This window comes from Vollenhovia emeryi, unplaced genomic scaffold (genome assembly GCF_000949405.1).
Source record: "Vollenhovia emeryi isolate VEMERY1.0 unplaced genomic scaffold, V.emery_V1.0 DF939228.1, whole genome shotgun sequence".
Lineage (NCBI taxonomy): Eukaryota > Metazoa > Arthropoda > Insecta > Hymenoptera > Formicidae > Vollenhovia > Vollenhovia emeryi.
The window spans coordinates 370,959-396,214 of record NW_011967138.1 but is presented as its reverse complement, the minus strand read 5'-3'; the positions used below and the strand labels follow the sequence as shown (position 1 = coordinate 396,214).

At 46.1% G+C, this 25,256-nt stretch overlaps 2 protein-coding genes across 2 annotated transcripts in view; both read left to right on the top strand.

Moving 5' to 3' along the window:
- Positions 1-1,357: 1,357 nt before the first annotated feature.
- LOC105560520 (probable phenylalanine--tRNA ligase beta subunit) lies at positions 1,358-5,490 on the top strand. Its single transcript, XM_012009695.1, has 13 exons — positions 1,358-1,457; positions 1,807-1,961; positions 2,215-2,270; positions 2,353-2,507; positions 2,615-2,684; positions 2,756-3,022; positions 3,123-3,302; positions 3,456-3,646; positions 3,744-3,948; positions 4,018-4,098; positions 4,184-4,276; positions 4,715-4,994; positions 5,136-5,490. Exons 2-13 carry the CDS (start codon positions 1,904-1,906, stop codon positions 5,285-5,287), a joined length of 1,788 nt encoding a protein of 595 aa, XP_011865085.1. The 5' UTR covers positions 1,358-1,457; positions 1,807-1,903; the 3' UTR covers positions 5,288-5,490.
- A 202-nt stretch (positions 5,491-5,692) lies between these two features.
- LOC105560521 (ankyrin repeat domain-containing protein 17) overlaps positions 5,693-25,256 on the top strand; it is a 31,916-nt gene continuing 12,352 nt past the window's right edge. Inside the window, exons 1-18 of the mRNA XM_012009696.1 lie at positions 5,693-6,618; positions 15,633-16,073; positions 17,256-17,403; positions 17,706-17,986; positions 18,506-18,791; positions 18,891-19,192; positions 19,393-19,608; positions 19,901-20,560; positions 20,911-20,995; positions 21,098-21,687; positions 21,813-21,971; positions 22,078-22,282; positions 22,366-22,809; positions 22,905-23,240; positions 23,351-23,521; positions 23,695-24,060; positions 24,194-24,348; positions 25,036-25,211. Of these exons, the coding sequence (XP_011865086.1) occupies positions 6,295-6,618; positions 15,633-16,073; positions 17,256-17,403; positions 17,706-17,986; positions 18,506-18,791; positions 18,891-19,192; positions 19,393-19,608; positions 19,901-20,560; positions 20,911-20,995; positions 21,098-21,687; positions 21,813-21,971; positions 22,078-22,282; positions 22,366-22,809; positions 22,905-23,240; positions 23,351-23,521; positions 23,695-24,060; positions 24,194-24,348; positions 25,036-25,211 (5,345 nt within the window). The 5' untranslated portion in view covers positions 5,693-6,294. The remainder of the gene's footprint in view (positions 6,619-15,632; positions 16,074-17,255; positions 17,404-17,705; positions 17,987-18,505; positions 18,792-18,890; positions 19,193-19,392; positions 19,609-19,900; positions 20,561-20,910; positions 20,996-21,097; positions 21,688-21,812; positions 21,972-22,077; positions 22,283-22,365; positions 22,810-22,904; positions 23,241-23,350; positions 23,522-23,694; positions 24,061-24,193; positions 24,349-25,035; positions 25,212-25,256) is intronic.

The following is a 25,256-nucleotide window of genomic DNA, read 5'->3' as shown; positions in this document are numbered from 1 at the left end:
ACAAAGATCGTTCGCGCGATTTTACACTCCCGTTTGCAAGTGCCCATCTCCAACGGAGATTTAAATCCGAAGCCTTAAGAAATTGACCAATCACGGTCAAGCACGAGTGGAATACGCGACTGCGATTAGTTGTGGATGGGCACTTAAGCTCATGTAAACCGTATTCTGTCAAGCTCGCCTCCGCTTCGAGTGGACTGTGTCCATCGACAGGAACGGACACTTGACGAATACATGTTCAAATGGGCTTGGAAAAGTCTTCAATTCGATTGCTTAAACGGCACTCCCGAACGCGACGCGACACGACGAACCGCCGCGCGCGATTGCGATTCGTTTAAATATGCGACTTGTATTACACTTAAAATCACGCGTGATATTCGTCTCGACAAATCACCGTATCGAGACGATCGCGTTGCTCAGAGGAGATGTTCGAGATTCTCACAGGAAATAATCGCGTTTACGAGGAGCGAAAACACGCGGAACGACCGCCTCGGTTCGAGTCGAACCTTCGACTGAGCCGCGCCGACTGGTAGACTGTTTTTCACCGAGCTGTTTACGGCGCTCGGTCTATAGCACTACGTAATTTCTCGGAATTCGACGCTCGGTCGACGGCGCTCGGCGAAAAAAAGTCACGCCGTACGCGGGATTGTTTACGCGGCGACAGTCGAACGTGTTAGCGGCCCGCGTCGCCCCGCATATCGTATTAATTATTCGACTTTCTTAAACAATGTGGCATCACTGAAACTAAGTTTGTAAATCTAATAAAAATTATTAGGGAGCAACACACATACCACATGTACTGTATGTGTGTGTTGCTCACTATTATTTCTTGCAGATAAACTACCAGATCCATGCACGTGATTGGCTAAAACTTGAAATTAACCTCCGGATAATTTTATCGGGAAGTGAAAAAATCGGCCATAAAACTTGAGATTAACCTCCGGATAATTTTATCGGGAAGTGAAAAAATCGGCCATTAGCCAATCACGTGCATGGATCCGGTAGTTTATCTCCTGGTTAACTTTAACCGCAACATAACTGGATGTGAAGAAATCGGGCATAAAGCCCGCTGCAGACGATGCTATTTTTCCTGCTGGATTGCTTGTGATTTAGTAAATTACTATCATTGCACCACTCAGCATTCAGGATTCCTAGTAATTTACTAAATTGCAAGCAATCCAGCAGGAAAAATAGCATCGTCTGCAGCGGGCTTAAGATAATTTTGAAATAAGAATTGACTATGAATACCGGCCTTTACTCGCTATAGTACTTTGCGATGACAGCGACACGCCGGTGACACGATCGTGCACTAAAAATGGTTTAAATTTTGGCGCCCTCCGCCCCTTCCGAAAATTACCTGAATTCAGACCTGGAGTCTCGAGATAGGTTAGGTTCGTTGAGGTTAGAAGTTCCGAGCTAGAGAGATCGGGGATTCCGTATCCATATGATATTGAAAGCTGGTAAAAGAACATTAAAGTGAAACGTCTAAAAGCTATCTAGACCTTTCTAAGAGAAATTAGCATTGTAATATGATAAAAAATAATATAAAAGACACGGTAACAATCGCGACGAAGGAGTCGCACGGGAGCACACGAGGTCAGCCGTCTGGACCTTCCTGAGAGAAATTAGCATTGTAGTAAAGAGTAATATGAAATACACAGTAACAATTGCGAAAGAGAAGTCGCGCGAGAGCACACGAGGTCATTAGTGTCCAGAGAGAAGCAGAGGACTTGAGGAATTTTAAAAACTCGAGCTACACTCGACGGCGCGTTAAATATATTCGTTACAGAAAGATTAATTTCATTATAGGTAAATTAACGAGAAACCTGACATTTCCGCGAGGAGGATAAAACGCTAAGAATATCGAGGATTTACTTGATCCCGTCGAGACTGTTGTGCTAGAAAGATGCCGACTATTGGAGTAAAACGCGACTTGCTGTTTAAAGCGTTGGGCAAAACATATTGTAAGTTACATATATCTTTCACTTATACTGCCATAGTATCAGTAAAAGTGGCTTATGTATCATAAATGTATAAACTATTATGTGTATGTGTGACGTATGGATTGCATCATCCCATGCGAGGTCTGTAATCGGAGCCCCTGCATTGTATTTATTATCTGTTGACATTACGACTACCAGCTTGCTGCTTTGCGGTGCACGAAGTCTATTGGTTTACTGTTAAGCTTGCCTTTCCGACTTTGCAACTCTGTTCTAGCTGACGACGAGTTCCAAGTGTTGTGCTTCAAGTTTGGTTTGGAGCTGGACGAAGTGGTGAGCATTAAGCTCTTAATCGTCCAATAATTCTTGCATTTGCATTAAACTTTACGATAGTTACTTGATCTTTTGCAAATAGACCACGGAGAAGCAGATGATAGCGAAAGAACAAGGTTCTGACCATGGCGTGGACGCCTCTGAGGAAGTTATATACAAGATCGATGTACCCGCCAACAGATATGATCTCTTGTGTCTGGAGGGCCTGAGCACTGGTCTGCTTATATTCTTGAACAAGTAAATACATTTTAGATTTTTATGGTTTAGGTAACAAGTGGTAGAAGTTGTTAAGTATAATATTCAGATCCAACATATAAAATTTATTAACTGGTTTTTCTAAACAGGATACCTACTCCACGTTACAAGGCAATAAGACCAACGGCGGGAATGGAGAGAATTACAATGAGCCCGGAGGTATGCATAATATTTATGAAAAATATATGTTTCATTTGGCACAAGAAATAATTGATCTTGTTGCGCTTCAGTGCTTAAAAGTAAGGGAACACATAGTCGCTGCGATTTTGAGAAACGTTACCTTGACACAAGAGTCTTACAACAACTTCATCGACCTTCAAGACAAGCTGCATCAGAATATAGGAAGAAAACGCAGTCTAGTCTCTATCGGCACTCACGACCTGGACACAGTTAAAGGCCCGTTCCTGTACGACGCCAGACCACCATCGGAGATACGTTTCAAACCGCTTAATCAAGACAAAGAATATACAGGAGCAGAAATCATGCAGCTGTATGCAGTAAGTATACGTATCTCACCATGTTAGTTCTGTAAGTAATTTTGTGCAAAAGAGGAAATTCTTTGTAATCTCTGTAACCGTATGTCTCTAATGCTTGCAGACGCATGCACAGCTCAAACAATATTTACCCATCATTAAAGACAGTCCCGTTTATCCGGTGATATACGATAGTAATGGAGTTGTTCTATCTCTCCCTCCTATCATCAATGGCGATCATTCCAAGATTACACTCGATACAAAAAATATTTTCATCGAATGTACAGCGACTGATCTTACGAAGGTACACATTGGTATAATTCTGATTTAGTTTTATTTGCAGGCGATCTTGTTAAGAATGATTTGAAAGTGTAAGGCGCAAATAATTAATATCACTAATATATAAGGTAAAATATTTTATCACGAATTATTACAAGTTATCACAAATAACCTGCAGGCGAAGATAGTGGTGGACACCATAGTCTGTGCTTTCAGTCAGTATTGCAAGACGAAGTACACCGCCGAAATTGTGGAAGTAATATATCCCACTCTTCAATCCGATGTATCTCAAACTTTCTATTACCCAGAATTGAAATATCGAACGGAAGAAGTCAATTCTAACAAAGCGATTAGTTATATTGGTATTAAGTGCGTAATCAAATATTTTCTACGATGCGTGCAATAATAATTGCAGATGACAAAGTAGTCGGTTAAAAACATTCTCGCGGTATCCTCGTGTATGCAGGCAAACGCCGGGTCAAGTCGCGGAGCTCTTGTCAAAGATGTCTTTAAAATCCAAGGTGAAAGACAAGGATATGTTAATGGTGGAAATACCACCAACGAGGCACGATGTGATACACACTTGTGATATTTATGAGGACATCGCCATCGCCTACGGATATAACGAAATAGAGAAGATAGTACCAAATATATCGACCATCGCGGCAGAGGTAAATGTTCTGCGGCTGAATACGATTTCGTACATTGCTGTACAACTTATGTGCGTGTGTGCATTGCAGTTCCCACTCAACAAGCTTACCGACCATTTACGATCAGAACTAGCCCAAGCGGGATTCACCGAGGCACTGACCTTCTCTCTGGTGTGTTTCGAGTAACTCTTTTTCATCTTTGAGAGTACACTGTCTTTGAAAATCGCGTTCTAATTTACGTCTAATTACTTTACAGTGTTCGCGTGAGGATGTAGCTGACAAATTGGGACACAAGATAGAGGACGTACCGGCAGTTCACATATCCAATCCAAAAACTTTGGAGTTCCAGGTGAATCGAGTGACACGTTAAGTCTACACTGTCTCATTAACGTCGCCGGAAACGTACAATCAGGACTGTCCAGTTCTACTTTTAACTTCTCCTTCACCTCTGCCCATTCATTCAAACGACATATGTTTCACGTGGCACAAAGAATGTTGTTAGGCGCGTAATTAATTTAGCGTAGAGAACAGAAGATACTAAATATTTTATATGCAATTTATATGCAATAAGTAGTCAATATTCTAACTACTTCATACTTGCTACTTGCGAGAGGACAGTGCGTAAAGAGAAATTAAATTTACAGAATTTAAGTGGTTAAGAATTGGAAGATAAAGATTTTAACAGTACGAAAGTTGAAAGACGGAACGAGAATATTGGAATATTTTAGATTGCAGTCGTTTAAATTGAAACGTGTAAATTATTTTAACAAGTGTAAAATTGCCGCAGGTCGCGCGCACCACGCTTTTATCGGGATTACTCAAGACGATAGCTGCGAATAAGAAAATGCCTTTGCCTCACAAGCTGTTCGAAGTTTCCGACGTTGTGCTGCGAGACGACACGGCGGAGGTCGGTGCGCGCAACAATCGCCGTTTATGCGCGGTATACGGTAATAAGTCTGCTGGTTTCGAGGTAATTCACGGCCTGATAGACCGAGTGTTACTACTGCTGGAGGTACCCTGGAGCGTTAACAAAGACGAGGATGGATATTACCTGCGCGCAGCCGATGGTAAGATGCACGGCTGCCAGAGCATATCGATCGAATAACAACGGGATATAAAATTTGCGCGATAAGATCGAAACGATGGGGTACAAAATTTACGAAATAAGATGTCGAACGACGTAAGAATTAACCGCTCGTACTTTGCAGATCCGATGTTTTTCCCCCAACGATGCGCCGAAATTGTCTGCTACGGCAAGGCGATAGGAAAGACGGGGGTTTTACATCCCGACGTACTCGCCAAGTTCGAATTGAACTTCCCGTGTTCCGCGATGGAGATCGACATCGAACCGTTCTTGTAATAGAAGCGAACGGGGGTGTAAATGACGGAGTCAAGCGATGACACATCTGCCGAAGTCAAGGTGTAGCTTCTGCCACGAGTTGAATTCGTGTCCTTTTAGACGGGATTTCCGGCAAGATTTATTTATTAATACTTTTTCAAGTATGTATGTGTATAAACGGTCTTGCGAATAACGCTTGAAATATATTTGTTACACGATCAGTACATCTGGAACATAATGTTTGCCGTATAATAATTAGATTATATATATATACACACACTCTCACTCGCATACCCATGCGCGCACACACGAGGATAAGTATTTCTGAAGAGATTTAGAAAAATAAATATTTTCAAGGGAAAATACACAAAGATAAAGACCCGGTCCAGAAGAAAATTTCCCAGATGTTGTCTGCCATCGCGCCCTCATATCCCTCGATTCGATATCCTTCGTCAATGCTATCGGCTAACAGATAAGCACTAAAAAAAGAAATGTCCCGACCATCTGCTTCTAATCGTACGGACGGTTATTCTCAAGATTTAAGTGCTCAAAAGATCATTTTTCGCTTCTCTGAGAAGCACGAGGATCGACACTCGAATGCGAATACCGGATGCACGAGTGCGTGAAGAATTTAATCGGTCTTCGGTGACGTTTTCCGACGATTATCGCGGTAGATCCCGGGGTGGAATCCACGTCGCGAGAAGGCGTGGCAGATTGAAATTACGCGCTGCGCGCGTCGGCGGTGGCGACGCGGCGCGTCGAGCGTCGGAATCGCCGGGCGACGGATGTGTGCGATCCGCGGCCGTTCGCGAGAGGTGGCAAGGTATCGAGGACTCTCGCCGTCGTCGGCCATAGTGAGAAAATGGCGGGTATTAGCTTACGTGAATGACGACGACGACCGTGCGCTCCCGAGAGCTTATTGTCGTGCAGTCGCGGAGGGTATCCGAGTGCGCGGTGTGTGCTTCGCCCGCGGTACAATTATACCAGCGGGGTAACTGTGTGTCATATGATTTATCTGGGGGGTAAAGATGCAGAATGTAGCACAAGGATCGACCTCGCATAGCAAGAAAAGCCACGAGAAGCAATCAGCGGTAGCAACGGCAACGGCAGCGGCAGCGGCAGCGGCAGCAGCAGCAGCAACGGCAGCGGCAACGGCAGCAGCAGCAGCAGCAGCATCGCCGCCGCCATCGTCCTCGACGACGAACGTTCACCGGGAAGACACTGGGAAAACGTCGTCGACTCCCCAGTCCTCGAATTCAAGCCCTACGAAATCGGAGACTGAGACCTTCTCCGAGCTGCAGCCGCGCTTTATGACAGACTCGTCGGAGAGCGAGGAGGACAGCGTTTCCGAGGTAAAGCTCGCCAGATGCGAGAGAGAGAAAGAGAGCGCGAGTGGGGCTCGCCTAGGCGCAACGTGATAAGATTGTCCCTGTGCACGCCGTGCTCGGGGGACGGAACGCGAGAGTAGAAGAGAGAACGAGTGAGAGAGGGAGAAGGTAGGGGACGGAAAGATGGAACGGGAGAGGAAGCGAGAAAGAGAGCGAGCGAGCGAGAGACAGAAGGGAGGGGAGAAAGAGAGAGAGAGAGCGCGAGAACGTTCGCTCGCGCGTGTATGCGAGCGGTGCCTGTGCCCGTGTACGCGCATACGTGTACGTGCCTTCTCGGAGGGCGAGAGCATCGTCTTCGCCGTAACAAGCGTGTTCCTACTCGGCGGAAAAGAAAGGGAGAGAGGAAAAAAAAAAAGAAAAACACCGCTCGAGTCTGCTCTACCGTCGTCGTGGCTCTTCCCCTCCTCCCCGTCTTCGAAGAAGACGACGACGACGGCGACGCCGACGCCGTCTCGGCCTCGTCATCGTCGTCGCGAGGCGGATACGCGCTATCTCTCCGTTGGATCGCGCTCGCCAGTTCTAGGAACGCGCTGAATCCCGATCTCGAATTAGTGGCGTCGAGCTCACGTTTCTCTCTCTCTCTCTTTCCTTCGCTCGGCCTCTCCACCTCCTTCCACCCGCTGGCGCTTCCTGTGGCATTTCCTATCTCTATTAGCGCGCACTTTCGCGTGTATCGCGCCGAGGATGTCGGCGACATTACGCGTGCACGCGCTCGTTATACCGGATCGATCGTAACGATCTACGTGAACGTGTATGTGTCTCCGTACGTCTCTAGCTCTAGCTCTCTCTCTCTCTTTTTCTCTCTCTCTCTCTCTCTCTCCCCCCCCCCTGTGTCTGTAAGATATACATATCCGTCTACACACGCCCGTTACCCGCACACAGGTAACTACGTGCGATTCCCGTGTACGTGTGTGCCTGTACTCGCGCGTGTGTCACTGGCATATATCTGGTGTGTACGCGCGAAAGAGGACGTTGAAGTCGTGCGAGAACGCGGCGAGGTTATGACTCGCCGTCGCCATGCCGAGGACGGTTCCCTCCGTCGCGGCGGCGGGCTGGCACTCGCGGGAGGTACGACCGGGGAGGTGCGTTCGGGAACGAATCGAACGGCGTCGATTCCCGGCTAGTTCAGCCCGTCGCCGAGGAACGGGAAACAAAAAGAAAAAAAAAAGAAAGAAAGAGGACACTCCGTTCTCCGCGCGCTTCCGAGCTGCGCGGAACGAACCTCCCTTCCGTCTTCACGACGTTTGATCTTGCCTCGATTCATCCCACGTCCCCGTGCGACCGTCGCCTCCGGAGAGAGACGGGAGACGATTTAAACCAAGATCGAGAAGTCGAGCGACGTCGGCGAACGATCTTTTTCCCTTCCAACCGTTGCCTCTGGAAGCAGACGAAAGGTGATTTAAACCAAGATCGAAGTCGAGGACCGCGGCGAGCGATCCTCTTTTTTTTTTCTTTTTCTCAAGTGTAGTTCTCCGAGTGATCGAAAGCGGACGGTGTAATTCGGGAAAGAAAGCTCTCATCCGTCAATTCGTCGTCGTCGTCGTCGTCGCCTGGCAGCGCTGGTCTCGAACTTGAAATAGACTGTGGAAACGGAGGGTTTACACGGAGGAATGCGAGGCTGCGGCGCCCAGATAGGCACCGAGAGGATCCCTCGGGCGCTCCGTAAAATCGCGTCTCCCCCGACCTTTATCCGCTCCCACCCGGCGAGTGATCTTCTTTAACAATCTCGGAAGTTGACCGCGATCGGCGTGTCGTCGCGCGGGTCGATTCCATTCCGCGAGAGCCTCGCGAGAACGCGCGACGTCTAACGTGCGTACGTAGGCAGGAAGGTGGCGGGGGAAGGGGCGAGGGGTTGGGGGGGCGGGAGGGGGACGGAGGGAGACACGCGTGAAGTGGACTGCGAGGCATTCCTCCGCCTGCGTCACGCGGCGAATCTCGAATCTCGGGTCCGCGGCGAGCTTCAGGCGGAATGCAAGCGCGAGCTTGCGAGGATCGGATTTGAAGCCGCCCGGAGGAGCAGGAGCGGCGTTGTGTCCCTAGACCGGTATTCCGCTCGGTACGCACCGCGTTCGCGGGCCGACGGTAGACGGGGAAGGGCCCTCGCGGCGAGTACAAAGCCCCCGTCGTCGACCTCGGCCCGATTCCGCTCGGCCGTAGCCGGGAGCGGGACCGCCGAAATTTTCAGCCCGTCGTTTCTAATCTAATCCCTCCCCTGCCCTCCGCGTCGTTGAACAACGACGGGTTAATTACCTCAGCGAGATGCGATCGGTCGATTGACGTCGATGCGATGTTGATCTTTTTACGAGGGGGGAAACCGCTGAGGGCATTGTGATGTACAGATTTGCGGCATTACTGGGCATTGCTAGGGCATTTTTTGGGCACTATAAGGATTAACTATAAGGATAAAATAAAACACAGTAACGACATATGATTAAGGCCAAGTCTAACAAGGTATTCAAATTATTTTACTGAAGAGTACATGCTTACATTTGGACTCTAGGATTGCGAGATAAGATAAAATAAGATAAAGTGATGCCCAGTGGGCATTGGTGTACAAGATTTTGATCAGCGGTTTCCCCCTCGCCTCGAACCTTCAAGAAAAGTGTCGGACGAGAGGTAAACCGCTGAGGACATTGTGACGTACAGATTTGCGGCATTACTGGGCATCACTAGGCATTTTTTGGGCATTAGGCCTTGCTGGGGAATTATAAAGATAAAATAAGATAAAACAAGATCAATAAGACAAAGTAATGCCAACTGGGCATTGGTGTGCGAGATTTTGGTCAGCGGTTTCCCCCCCTCGTTTTTTTACTTCGACGTCGATTCGGCATAATTTCTACGTCGAGCTTTCCTCGCCGGGTCGACACGATAGTGGAACAAGTCCCCATTCAATAGGTCAGTCGGAGTTTAGTCAGAGTCATCCTTGGGTCCGTTTTCCACGCGGATTAACTTTGATCTCGGTTTAACTCGCTTCCCCCTTTTGCCCCCGAGAACCGGGCCTACTTTTTTCCACCTCTAAGAATTGGAAAGAGATGGGAAATTATCTTAGGTCTCCTCTCCAGTAGCTAGCCAGAGTTATTTGCTTCTAATCGAAGTTACCCTTGCGTCCGTTTCTGTCGCGTTCCTTCCAATTTGCATCGATGGGAATGGACGTTAGACTCGCAGGCACAGCTCTCGCAGCACAATTTGTCTCCGTCAACTTCACGGCTACCGTATCGGGGAAACCAGCCTAATGTTTTGGGTATCGCCGGGCCGTCGCTCGAGGGAGCGACCCCGGCGATATAAATCCGAGTTCAAGAGGAAACGGATTTGAAAAGAATATTCCACGAGGCTAACAGCGTTTCCGACTGGACCAGGATTAATCGCTCCGGGAGCGATTAATGACGCCACGAGTTTTGTTTTAGGTTACTAGACAAATGACCCAAATGCCACCCGTTCGACCCGTACCAATGCGAATTGATCCATCAGCGCCAAGAAGCTTTGTAAGGTTACAATCAGGTTATACGTGCGCGTTTATTGTAGAACAAAGCTTTCTTTGACGATAATAACGCGTAAGTTTACCAATAGATATTTCGATTTTATCGTGAAATTACAAAGAACATTGTAACTAGAACCTAACCCAGATTAATAACACATTTTCGGTCGAACATGTGTTCCTAGTATCTTCAGGTCGAGGGGGAAACAGCTGACCAAAATTATACCAATGCCCAATAATGTCCAGTGGGCATTACTTTATCTTATTTTATCCTATTTTATCTTTATAATGCCGTAAATTTGTACACCACAATGCCCTCAGCGGTTTTCCCCTCGCTTTAAGTTAAACGCTCCAGGAGCGCTAAAACCCATGTCAGTTCCAGTCAGTCGAAACACTATAAGTTTCACCGATCGCGCCAGTCTGGTTCGCCTAACGCAGTTTCTTTCTGGATTACATTCTTGCCTGTGGCGCGGACGGTTGAGGATAATTTAGAGAAATTAGCGCTAATCAACCGAGGTCGAGTAGCGAATCGTGTCGATACGAGAGTTTCGGTGTTGACTCCGAAAGAAACAAAACAAAGGAGATGGTTTTCCTCCGCTGCGTTAAATTATACACTCCAGAAGCGGATGGGAAATTATTAACCGGAAGTCAATTGACTTGTACTACGCGATTGGAATTAAGATCCGGTTGTGCGAGTGTTAACTCTAGCCTCATTTCCTGTTCTATGCATCGCGAGCAAGATCGCAACCCAGAAAGAAGGGGGGGAAAAAAAGTATCCCAGTCTACTCGTTCCAAGTGCAATCCTGGCGCGTTTCGAGCAACGGACTCTCGATTAACGCTTAACCTCGCTTAACTTCTCGCCACTTGCTACTTATAGGATTATAACCTAAAAACCGTATAGTGGCCAATCGGACTTTACTTGACACAGATTATCGCTGTAAACGCTTTCGCAATCGCGCGTAATGTCCGATAATACCAAGATTAATCAAGGCCGATCGTAATTGATGTAATTTCTTCTTCATCTATGGTTGGGGAGGATCGTAATCCACACGTTGCTTATTTGTACAGTGACGGGCAGAATGGTTGCGATACTTTTTTTTTATGAGTTCAGGAACGTACATTTGGATCCAGGGTTACGTTCCAAGATCTTCGTCGGGGAATATTTTACTCGATGGCCATTCTGAGACCATTTTGACCGTTTCCGATCTATTTCTCGAGTAAAATTAGTGAAAATCTTTTAGAACAAACCTGAATCTAACTGCGCGTTCCTAAACCCATTGACAAAAGTGTTGCAACCATTCTATCGCTGTACCAAGTTGAATTTCTCAATTACGGCTTCCTTCAGTATCTCTTCACTATCTCCTCCAGACTAGACTGTAAATATTTTTCCATTTACTGGTAGATCAATCCCTCCGCACTAGATAAATTGAAACATATTGCAAAATCGAGTGCTAATTAATGCCAAAGTCCAAAATTAGACGCTCAGAGCGTTGGCAAAAAATTGGGTACATAACGAGATAACAAGGCTGATTCAATGTTAAACTGATTTTCTCTATCAAAAATATCTAATAGGATGTAAAAATAAACGCGCTAGAAAAATAAACGCGCTCCGAGAAACCGCTATTGAAATGTATCAGAATTTATTGAAAACGTTAAAATTTTTTCACCTGCAATTCAATTTTGCATTGCATTAAAATGTTAAACTCTCCTGTGTTATCTCCGTGATCGAAATATTCGTGGTATTAACATAACGTTAACACGTCGAACTGATGAATTTATTTCAGCTGGCAGAAATTCGTATTTAAATATTCCGTTTAAGATTAAGCTCCTCTACATATTTGATGTTAAAATATTCATTTATTGGCGCTAAGCTGACGTTAAGATTCCCACTCTGCCTAATTCAACGGTTTGAGATCTTAACGGTACATCAACAGAAACTAGTATTCTTAGTCACTGCATTTTTTTGTTGGTATAGAAGAGCAGCTCATAAATCTATTCCTTCCCACTGTTAATCCAATTCCTTGCCAAGCTGAAATTAAGTCAAGGCACTTAGTTTTGCGGTAGGTAGGAATTTCTTTAATAAAGGGATTAATTTAACGAGCAATTTTTGAATACGCAAGAGAGCTCGAAAGCTTGCAGCTTTTTAAACAATATTTCTAATTCCTTTTGATTCATTTTGACTTTTTAAACGAACTAAGATTGATGGTGCACACTGCCATGTTTGCGAAACGTCGGCACCACATTGCAAACGGACGCGGCAACCATCCGGAAGCCATTACGACTGAAGAACTAAGATTATATTTGGATAGTAATTCCAATTAAATTCGTCGGAATTGCATTTCTGATGTTCATTTTTTTTTTAAATTTGTAGGGAATCGTGCAAACGTTAGTTAATCGACGATATCCCGAGCCCAAAACGGACATTCTGCCGATGTCGACATTGAAGTACGCATAGTCGCGAAGCTATTTCTTTCTCGTCTAATATTGTAACATTGGTTTTAGTTTGCTAGACTTTGTTTCGTCCTCCTCTCTCTTGTCAAGGCCTATACGTGCATACGCGCATACGTACATAACACTTGTATTTATGTACGCCGTGTAAAAACGTGTGGCAAAGTCGAGTACGCGCGTTCGGCCCTTTTCGCTTTCTACGTGCGAACAGATATACGTCTGCTACATCAGTAAACGGATCTGTGAAGCCGCGTGACTTCGCACATCCCTTCGCGTAGCCAAGTAAATCCTTTAAATGAAATCCGTAAACAGCAATGAAGGATCGAGGCCAGTGAGGGACATTGGTAGACAGCTCGATTAATTTACGAAGCGATATCTGTTAACTATTTATTTCGTTAGCATGGATGCAATTTTTTTTTTAAGACTTCGAGAAAGGTAGCAAGTTGATCGATTATCGCGCGACACTCTCGGCCAGTCGGCTCGCGAATGAATCGGAGAATCTCGTTTCCCGTGCGAGCCGGGGGGAAATTTTGAAGCGACCCTCGTCGCGACCAGGTCCGGGGGTGCTGCCGAGTTCAATCGGATGCTTGGCTCGAGGTCGCCCCGAAGGGCCCCGCGATCGCACGAAGGCGTCGAAACGTGCCCCTCCCCACGATCCACCTTTCCTACCACCCTATCCACCCACCCGCTCCGAGTTTATCGTTATCCCGACGTGTTCGTTGCCCGACGTTAGGTTTCGTATCAGCCACCAGGTGGTCTCCGCTTCGCTAGATACCGCCGGCTTAGGAGGAGGTGTGCGTGCACGTAGATGGCCAGTCCCGCCGTAGAGGCCGTAGAACCTCGCCGCGGTGGGACGAAGGGACGCGGCGGGGGCCTGGGCGAACGGGAGGGAGGGGGGGGTGGCGGTGGAAGGAAAGAAAGGAGGAACGTCAGCGGGGAATTCGTGCATCGGGAAAGGGTTATATAACCCCCTGGGATATATACGTAATGCGCTAACAGACGTCGTCGTCGTCGCCGTCCGACGACACCGACGACGGTTCCTCGGGCCGTCGACGGCACGTCGCTCTCGCCTCTCCGGCTCCGGTTTTTCCTCTCTCGCGACTCGCTCACGCAATTCCCATCCTCCGCCCTCCCCTCCTTCCCTCTCGCCCGCCCCTTCCACTCCTTTCTCTCGGCTGGTAGTGCAAGCGTGCGCGCACTGCCACGGCAACGACTTCCACCTTCATTCTGATGTCCACGGGGAGAGCATCGCGGCCACCGAGGTGCAGTATTCGAATGCCGTTCCCATCCCACCTCCGGCATCCCCGTGCCCCTCTCTGCGCGCGCGAGAGTAACCGATGGGGGGGGAGGGGGTTGGGGGTTGACGCTAGGGGAGGGAGAGCGAATGAAGGAGAAAGAGCGAAGGAAGAGAAGAATGACTGGCATGTGTACGTGTCTCGTTTGTGTGTCGGGTACATACGTCGCGAGACACGGTAGTGTCTCGCGTCAAGTATAAGCGTAGCGAATACCGCGCGCGCGCGCGCGAGACCGACCGTGTACGCGAGTTACTACATACGCGAGCCTCTCGCCAGCCCGTATGCGCGCGCGCGCACACATGGCATAAGTGTGAATATCGCACGCCGCAGGAAGCCGCGTACGAACACACATACACACATACACACACACACGCATGCGCGCGCGTGTACCCGACGTGTGCGTGCGTGTGCATGCGCGCGCGCGCGCGTAACTGTGTGTGCGCGCCGCGCGTTCGTCGCACCGTCGCGCCGCCGGGCGCGCCACCTGACGGGCCTTGCGCGAGTACGCCGCGTTATCGCCTCGCGAGTTCTCGTCCGCGCACGAGTCCGCGGTGCCGATTAGCCCGTCCGCGGGCCGAGCCAACCTCTCGGCCGCGCCAAGCTCGCTCGCGGGATCGCGTACGCTTCGCACGCCCGCGACCGCTCGGCCCGCTCGCTCGCTCGCTCGGCCCCCCCTCCCTCCGGCCGCCGGTTCGGCCCCCCGTTGGCGTTTGCGCTACGGTGCGAGGCGCGGCGTTGTTGGTCGTCGACACCGCGCTCGTGGCGGTCGCTGGTCGATGCACGCGTGGAGAAGCGACCGCGTACGGCTCGGTAGCCACCATATTATTCTATAGGCAGCGGCAGCGGCAGTTGGCACGGTGCTCGTCTGTCGCGCGTCTCCCACGTCTCCACCTTCGTTGACGACGTGGAAGGGCAAGTGCCATCGGCGTAGATCGCCGTCGTCGTCGTCGTCGTCGCCGTCGCCGTCGCCGTCGCCGTCGCCGTCCTCGTCTGCCCCCTGTTGTGCACGCGAGTGCACTCGCGACGCGGATGCACGTCTCCCGACCGTCCTCGCGCTGCCTCGGCCGATCGTGCCTCGCGGCGGGGTGAGGGGAGGCGGCCAGCGGAAGAACGACGCATGGCTCGCGCGTAGGTATTATTACACGCGAGTTGTGCACGGCGGGATATGCCATAGGTCGTGGTAGTGTCAGTGCCGTCGTCGTCGTCATCGTCGTCATCGTCGTGGGGCCGCTCCTCCTTCGCGCGGCGGGGCGGCGGGGGTGGGGGGGAACGGCCGCGCGCATCGCCGAGCGTTAAGCGCTCTCCGTAACGTCACTTATCGTCGTAGCTGCTGCCGCCACCGCCGCCGCCGCTGCCGCTGCCGCTGCCGCCGCCGTTCGCCTAGAAAACACACAATTATACTTTCACCCGGCGTTCCCGATTTACGTTTATTGTCCCGCGGCCGCGGCTACGCGCGCCGATAACGCGAGCACGTCCGGTCGTCCCCCCCTCCCCTCCTCCCCCTTGACGAGCCCGATCTCTCGATCGATCACCAGGATCTCGGGGTGTCTTTGTTGGATGTCGATGTGCGAGAGATGAAGCGTGGAACGTGTAATCACGACCGGGCGTGAGATCGATTGTAGACAAATGAGGTGTAAAATAGCACAGACCTGACTTTTCAGTCCGATTCTTCCGTTCTTTCCTTTTTTTTTCTTCTTCCGTCCCCCACTTACATGGTTGCATAGACATTGTTCGGCTTACCGACGGATGTTTCGTTGCAGGTGGACGGCTTTCCGATCGATCAGGTCGAATTGGACGAAGATCATCCCGAGTCGTCGAAATACCTATTGACGACTGACGATTCCGAGCGCTCCGTGGACCCCGAGACCCAGGCGCGCCTCGAGGCACTACTTGAAGCGGCCGGCATCGGGAAGCTGTCGTCGGCCGATGGGAAGCAGCTGGCCGACCACGAGGTGCTCCGTCGCTTAACGTCGAGCGTGTCCTGCGCGTTGGACGAGGCCGCGGCAGCATTAACACGTATGCGCAGCGATAATCCGCGTACGCCGAACGAAAAGCGCTCCCTCATCGAGGCATGCACCGACGGTGACGTCGGTACCGTTCGGAAATTGTTAACGGAGGGCCGGAGTGTCCACGAGACTACCGAGGAGGGGGAGAGTCTGCTCTCTCTGGCGTGCTCAGCTGGTTACTACGAACTTGCTCAGGTTTGGATCCAGTTGACAATCGTAGAGCTCCATAGCGTTTCATAGAGTTCCACAGAGATCCTCTCAAATGAGACTTCCAGAACTTCCACTAACACCATTCGATGTCAGACACCATGTATGTCGCTTCACAAGCAGCTTCGTTACTTTAAGGTGCACCGGGGTGCTCGACCTGTTACGCGTGTGGATAAAAAATTTACGGTTCACACGTTTAACAAACTTTGTTACGCGTGTTGTGTATGTCTGTGTGTATGTGCGTGTGTGCGCGACAAGCTTGATCCTGGAATCATTAATTTGCCCATAAGTTTGTCTAATTTTTTTTCCCCCCCAAAGAATCTTCCGTTTTGAAAGATACTTTGTAGTGCCTCTGATAAAATTGTTGCATTGTACGTTTGTGCATGTGTGCGCTTGGTATTAAATGCTGTCTCTTCCCCTTTGTCATTTTGTTAAATCCCCGGTATGCATATTTTACTGCGTATGCGTAACATTGTGTTTGCTGTATTTGTGCAGGTGTTGTCATTGGTGTTAACAGTTCAGTTTGAATGACTGTGATAATACATTGGTACAGTAATTCTCATTATGCGAGAAGATCAGAAAATAATTCCGTATCGAACGCATTATCCGGTGATGTTGCACTTTCACGTGACACGCGCCGTGAAGTAGTAAGAGTTGTAAAAACAGACTTGATCTCTGTGTCGGCATGTGTCGGACAATGTGTCCACGCAATTCAATTTTGTTTGTATTGCGCTGTAATTACAGTCACTCAGAATGATTGTTTAGTGGTAAACGATTGCTGCCTTATCTTGGAAATAAGTTCTGGCTTAGCTTTGCGGCTGGAAGACCTTCTCATTTGCTTCCAATCCTGTACTCTTGTGTAACTGTGTGAACTACGAGATTGAAAATTAATTTTAATTCGCTGAAATTTATTCCGGTCACTTTAACGTCAACGTTGGACGAATCACACGAGACGCTGTACGTGAAATACGCTTTTACACGGAAACATTCTTCGAAACGTCAGTCTTCTATGCTTCAACTTTTTTTTTCTTGTTTATCAAACTCGTGCTAATCAATGGGCATGAAGTTGGCATTGTAATCGTACAATTGTAATGTAAGATGATTTATATTCGAAATTAATTTTGTAGGCTGTTGAAATTTATCTGTTACTGCGTTTTTTCTACAAAACAGGTTCTTTTGGCGATGAATGCTAATGTAGAAGACCGTGGCATCAAGGGGGACTGCACCCCTTTGATGGAAGCTGCTAGTGCGGGGCATGTAGATATCGTAACTTTGCTGATTGCTCACGGGGCTGATGTAAATGCTCAGTCTACATCAGGTAAAGAAATAATTCGTCAGTTTCGTTCAATTCAACACCGTGACGCCCCATAGCTCTAGCAGACCAGCGCGACAACGCGACGCGCGATTATCCAAAGCGTACAGGTTTTATGGGAAAGCACGCAGCTTTCCCACAAAGACCGTACGCCCATTAGATTATCTCGCGTCGCGCTAGTCTGCCAGAGCCATAAAGCTTAACGACGCGCTAAAATTCCTTTCGCCAATGTATAAATATTGTCGGGGTTACCTCGGCGTTGTTTTGGCCCGATGATAATTGAAAATGTACTTTTATTTTGACCAAAGGCAACACACCTCTCATGTACGGATGCGCTGGTGGACACGAAGAGGTCGTGCGTGTCTTGTTAGATGCAGGGGCCAATGTTGAAGATCACAATGAGAATGGTCATACACCTCTAATGGAAGCAGCGAGCGCCGGGCACGTTCAAGTCGCTAAAATCTTGCTTGAACGTGGAGCTGGCATCAATACTCATTCCAATGAATTTAAAGAATCTGCATTGACATTGGCTTGTTACAAGGGACATTTAGAGATGGTTCGCTTCTTGCTAGAAGCTGGCGCAGATCAGGTAACAATCCTCCCTTGAGTATTCTCTGGGGTATATATGTATATAAGGATATTAGGAAAACGCAGGTTAAATATTATCGCGTTACACTAACAACGTAGATAGGAGATTACTGTCTTTCGATCAGTTTCGAGAAAGAAAAGAAAGATTTTCTTATCTACGGAATTCTTGGAATTATTTAAGAACTGCATTATTTTCAACGGGCAAGAAAAGTGAGGCTCTCGTGAACCTGACTAATGATTACACTGTTATCGTTACTCATCAAGTAACGCATCGATTGGTTCGCCGAGTGTCCTATCTTTGCGCGTCTAAAACGCCACGTACTTGATCATGCCCGACTACCGTAGTTTACAATGTACCTTTCAGTCAGAACCATGTGGCAAAGGATCATATGAAAAAAGATGTTTAAAATTATTGAGAGATATCTAACGCGATTAATCATAAGACGTTAAACAGTGGTGTTCGGTAATTTTTTCATATTAATATTTAAAGATTTTACATTGTTCCTGTACATTTTTACAGGAGCATAAAACGGACGAGATGCATACCGCTCTCATGGAGGCATCAATGGACGGTCACGTCGAAGTTGCGCGTTTACTTTTAGATTCCGGTGCCCAAGTAAATATGCCGACGGATAGTTTCGAGTCGCCATTAACATTAGCTGCTTGTGGGGGTCACGTGGATTTAGCGATGCTTCTGATCGAACGTGGAGCAAACATCGAGGAGGTGAACGACGAAGGGTACACGCCGTTGATGGAAGCAGCGCGTGAAGGACATGAAGAAATGGTCGCTTTACTTCTAAGTCAGGGTACGTAACGCGTTTTTCGTTTGAATCGTTAAACAACAATGATTGATTGTAAACGAATACGATATATATGTGTATGTGTGTGTGTGATTATTAAAAAAGGTGCAAACATCAATGCCCAAACTGAGGAAACTCAGGAAACTGCGCTCACCCTGGCTTGTTGCGGCGGTTTCTTGGAGGTTGCCGATTTTTTAATCAAAGCGGGAGCGGATATCGAGCTGGGCGCATCTACTCCCCTAATGGAGGCTGCGCAGGAGGGACACTTAGATCTTGTCCGATATTTGCTGGAATCTGCGGCGGATGTTCATGCTCAGACACAAACGGGAGATACGGCATTGACATATGCGTGCGAAAACGGTCACACTGACGTTGCTGATCTTTTATTGCAATTTGGCGCTGATCTAGTACGTACATTTTGATGATTGACATTTGCAAATACATTTTATTTTTACGTTAGATGAGATTTGACTAGTCTAGAGACTAGACTAGACTAGATTAGTTTAACTTTGTTTTTATATATTTCGAAATAATATTTCTATATTATCCTGTGACTTTGAATTTTATCATTGTCGAGTTACCTATATATCAATCGTTTGTATTTAAGGAACATGAATCGGAAGGCGGTAGAACACCACTAATGAAAGCTTGTCGAGCGGGCCATTTGTGTACTGTCCAATTTCTGATCTCGAAACGCGCCGATGTTAATCGTCAAACAACAAACAATGATCATACACCACTTTCGTTGGCATGCGCTGGAGGTCATCTGGGTGTAGTTGAGCTGCTCCTCGCACAATCTGCGAATCCATTTCATAAACTGAAAGTAAGAGCGTTGAACTTTGTATTGTGTTAGAACATTGATGACTATATATTTTCCATTTGCTTCAGTTCGTTTATATAATACGTGTGCTTTATACGCATACAAATATATATACACAGAAATATTCATTTATACATTCACAAAAGATTTCATATGAATGTAATATCAATAAGATACATGTCGTCATGTGTTTTATATTAATTTCTATACTAAAATCTCTTTATTTTTTATATAAGCTTTCCAGAACATTAATTACATTGGTACTAGTGTATAATTTAAAACAATTCATTTATAGGACAACTCAACAATGCTCATAGAAGCAGCAAAAGGAGGTCACACTCCTGTAGTCCAACTATTGTTGGATTATCCTCACAGCATTATGATGAGTGCTCCTCATACTGCTGCACCTGCGCCCATGTTATTACCGCAGCAGCAGCAACAGCAGCAGCAGCCGCCACCGCAACAACAGCAGCCGTCGCAACAACAACAGCAGCAGCAGCCACAGCAGCATATGAGTCATCAGCAACATATACCTCTTATGCAGCAGGCATCTGCGCAACCACAACAACATCCACAACAGCAGCAGCAGCAGCAGCAGCAACAGCAAACCGCCGAGCAACAACAAGCGCAAAATCTTCAACCTAAACACAATACGCAAAAATCATTATTGAGAAAGAATCGATCAGTAACTATGATGCCCGATATGAGCCTTACTTCTGCCGAAGCGCAACAAGTTCGTTCGCAGCCCGCAGGAGAATCAACCACTACTACCAAGGACGATACCAATATTCTCGATAAAGGCAGTGGGGGTTTTACAAGTTTGTCAGAACCTAATATTAGTCTTAGTCCAACGCCAGCAGCGTCAGCGCAAGTGATACATGTTGGCGAAAGTCGGAAAGCTATATCTAGACACGAGCACCACCTTCAGAAGCAACAAATACTTGAGGACATACATGTACGTCCTTTTTGACATATTCTTAATGTTCTGAAGCGTCCCGATATATGTATATTTAAAATGACATAAAAGTTCTTGACTGGCTGCAGTTACATGCTTTATTAATCTAATAACTCTTATAATCTTTGTATACATATATGTATACATATATATATAATGATAATACATAAACAAAAAAATTGAGATATTTTATGTTTATTTTTTTATTCTGTGTGTGCTGCAGTTTTGTGTAAAGTAGAGTCAAGCGGTATAATTATATCTTCTAGAGGGTAGAACGAGAACTACAAAATAAAAGTGTAGGACAACTATTGTTTTCTCCTCCGTGGACTACAATTCTAAATAAATTTCAGCAACCACAAGATCCTAGCGAGACAGAAGCATTATTACCAGGCATGCTGAATATTGACTTGCCAGCCCAGTCAACTTCTCCTCACGGTATTTTATTCATCTTATTGTATTGAAATATACATTTGCATTAAAACAATTATATATTTATGCTTATATTAATATTTTCAATATGATTTTTATACTTTAAAGGTTTGGTTTGCAATACAACTGGTGCATCTGGTGGTTCATTGGTGTATCAAACAGCTAATGAAATGGTGTGCGGCTCTTACCTCGACGCTAAGCTAGCAGGGTTGCCAGCTGTACAGTACCAGAAAGCAGTTTCCGTGGTTCCAACAGCGACGGAAACGTTCCCCACAAATACATTTCCTTCGTCGCCTCCATTGTCTCTTGCTCCGTTACCTGTCGCGGCCACTACTACTGTCTCGCTCATTAGTGCTACTTCTTCAACAACGCCGAGTCCGCCGAGCATCTGTACCCCTCCAACCGTTATAGCCGTTTCCCAATCACCTATTACTGCGAGCAGTGACGTCAGCCAGAACACCGCTATAAGTGATCGTCCGAAAGCTAAGCCTGTGTCCAAGAAGGAAGGAAAAAACGTGCGAAAAGCTACATCCAGCATGGGGATGGCAAAGTTACAGCAGACACAGGCAAGTATAATGGCTGGACTTCACCAACAATATCAGCAGAAGCAACGCCAGCATCCCTCCTATCAAGTGCAACAAGTTCAGCAGCTGCAGCAGCTCAACCAGCAATTGCAGCTACAGTTGGATCAAGTGCAGGTAGATTTCTATTTTCGTCTTTGTATCTTGTTCCAGTTTTAAAAATCTTACAGCGTGACAATAAGTGGATTTAACACGGGTGTAGACCGCGTTCTTTTTTTCTTAAATGAACTTTTACCATATAGATACAACAACAATCGCAGCAACCGCAATCACAACCGCAACAATCTCACCAACAAGCTCATTCACTGCAGCAAACAAATATAGTTGCTAATAATACGGGTAGCATACTCATGCCCACTCAATTGATGTCGCACTTGCATCCTACGCATCATCATTTGCAGGTAATCGTTGTTTTGCAGTAGCCAGGCAACTATGTAATTAAATAATTAGCTGTTGTCTTTTATAAAGTTTAAACTAAACTTAAAAAGAAACGTACACTTTTAACAGCAAACGGCGCAAGATAATCTTCCCGAGCAAACGGATCCTGAGTTAACGCGAAAGTACAGAGAAAGCGCTTGCGCCGCGTTTTTTACTGGCGCCCAAAAATCTAAAACCTTCTCACCTAACGAAAGAGTGAAATTGGACTCGGATCTTCCTATCGACGATGCGTTTGAAATTTTTCGTTCCTTTAATTTCGACGATGCAGTTGACAGTAAATACCTTTCTTCTTATTACTTAAGAAGAAATCAAAATTAAAAGCCAAAAAATTTAATATCTTATTTCATTTCTCTGTAGCAACAGAAGATCAAGAGAAGCTTGAACTGAAAAGATTGGATGTATCGAATAATAAGGAACAACAACAGCAGCAGCAGCATCAACAACAACAACAACAACAGCAACAACAACAACAACAACATTTGCATGCTACTCAAATAGTTCAAGGCGGAAGTCCTCATGCATCCCAAGAGTATTTTACTCCCGTATTGTCAGTACCTTCGGTGTCTTTACCGGCCTTACCATCATTGCAAGTGACCAGCGCAGGCGTTCAAATAGAGGCAGACATATCAGCGGGCTTACAACTAACAAGTACGCAATCCTTGCAAAATCCGACCCTGAAAAATCGTCTGAGAGCCTTCGAGGAAGGTTTTCGCCAAGGTAGCATACATTTTCGTGAATGTATGCAGCATATTAGCAGCGATTCTTTTCAACCTCAGTTGTTGCTTCAGTCTTCTCAACTAGGTAAGTTACCGAAACGTGTCTTTAGCACGGCTGATGTCGCCGAGTTCTCGCAATAGTGAATAATTTTTCATTTTCTTAAACTTTCTCATCACTAGCATTTCCTGCGCAAACGTTACCAGCTGTGAGTGGCGCAACGGGAATAATAGATAGTATACATCCTCATCAATCGAGCAGTTACGTGCAATCTACAACTTGCAGCACTAATCAAGTTCAAGTTGCTACACAGACTCAATCGCCTGTTACTACAACAACTACGAACGTTGCTACCTCTGATAAGAAACAAGTATATACTGCACCGACCACCGGCAAGGGCAAGAAGGCTAGATATCCTCTTTTATCTCAACAACAGTCTTGCCAGCAACAACAAACTGCCACTACTCAGCAAACTCCGAATTTTCCTTCGCAAAACTATCAGCTAGATCCAGCAACAGGTGAGAATCGTACGATGCTTTGTGATTTCCGCTGTAATCAACACTAATATGATGCTCGTAATAAATTGCTAAGATTGTTCTTCACCGCTCAGTTATTGAATGTATAACAGGTGTTCCGACAGTGGGAGGATATGCATCCAATCAAGTTCCACCCGCTCCTTTCTCTTGTATGGATGTTGATTCAGAAACTGATAGTAATCACGATACTGCGCTAACATTGGCGTGTGCAGGAGGACATGAAGATCTCGTTGAGCTTCTCTTGAGTCGTGGTGCGGATATAGGTAGGTAAAATTTATATTATCCTGTGGTGTTTATTGACGCGCAGTTGAATTTAATATGTCAAGTTTCGTATACCTAATTTAATGTAATACGTAAGAAATATTTGTCGCATTTATTACAAGACAAAGAGAAACTCTTACTGAAGGAGCAAACTGACATGGCAATTTTCTTACAGAACATAGGGATAAGAAAGGATTTACACCGCTTATTTTGGCCGCGACGGCTGGTCATCAGAAGGTAGTTGAGATTCTACTCAATCATGGAGCTGATATAGAAGCGCAATCCGAACGTACCAAGGATACACCACTATCTCTCGCATGTAGCGGAGGTAGATATGAAGTGGTCGAGCTTCTGCTGAATCGTAATGCGAACAAAGAACATCGCAACGTTTCTGATTATACCCCCTTGAGCCTTGCTGCATCCGGTGGTTACGTGAATATAATTAAGCTTTTACTGAGCCATGGAGCCGAAATTAATTCCCGTACTGGTTCCAAATTGGGAATATCACCTCTAATGTTGGCTGCTATGAATGGTCACACCGGTAAGAAATCAAAGTTTGAAATGATTTAATTGTAATTGGTGCTTGACAATGACAAATTCCACTTTGCCATATGTAAAGGACATTTCATTATGACTGAAACACTAAAGAGTAAATGTAACATTTCAATGTGCAGCGGCAGTCAAACTACTTTTGGATATGGGCAGCGACATCAATGCGCAAATTGAGACAAATCGTAACACAGCTTTAACGCTCGCATGTTTTCAAGGAAGACATGAAGTTGTTAGTCTTCTTCTTGATCGGAAAGCCAACGTTGAACATCGTGCTAAGGTAACACCTAATTTTTTTACGCTATCCAAAAGTTCCCGGAGACAATCAAATACAACGAACTAAGGGCTTTAATAATAAGTCCTTTGTTCATAATAAACTTTAGTAATAATTTTTTTTATATTATACAAATAGAAAATTTGTATGTAAATATTACATTAACAGAACCTCCAATTTTTTCGTATTAATAATAGTCTTTTCTGTCCAGGCTACTGCTCATTATTTACTGAATAAACGTAACATTTCTAAATCACTAAAAGTGATATGTTGAGAACAATACTGTTTCAAATATATTCACGCACAAAAAATATACATTTGCTTATTTAGATACCACTTATACATATGTATATTTTAGTACAAAACAATTGCGAGAGACACACTATTAAGAATCTGGTACAAAGGAATCTTTTCTAAGCAGAAGACTTGCACGTCGCGCGCGCGGTCGCAAACACGACTGATTAAACACAATCTCAAATAATTAAACATGTTACAATTGCGCATCTCTTTTACGGAAAAATAAGATTTCAGAAAACAGTAATAACATAAATTATATGACGAGAAACGTTTATAAACTTCTTACGTAACACTTCTCAACGAAGCACGTATCTTGGAATTTTCAGATGGCAGTGTAACTTACGTATGTGAGTTTTCTATTAAAATTTTTTTAATAATCATGTTTTTTTTCTAAAGACTGGTCTCACCCCATTAATGGAGGCTGCTAGTGGAGGCTATGTCGAAGTGGGACGAGTGTTGCTTACCAAAGGTGCCGACGTTAACGCGACTCCAGTCCCGTCATCTCGTGATACTGCCCTTACTATTGCCGCTGATAAAGGACACTGCCGATTCGTAGAACTCTTATTATCGAAGTAATTTGACGCCACGTTATGTCCCGCGTGTCATGAAATAATGGA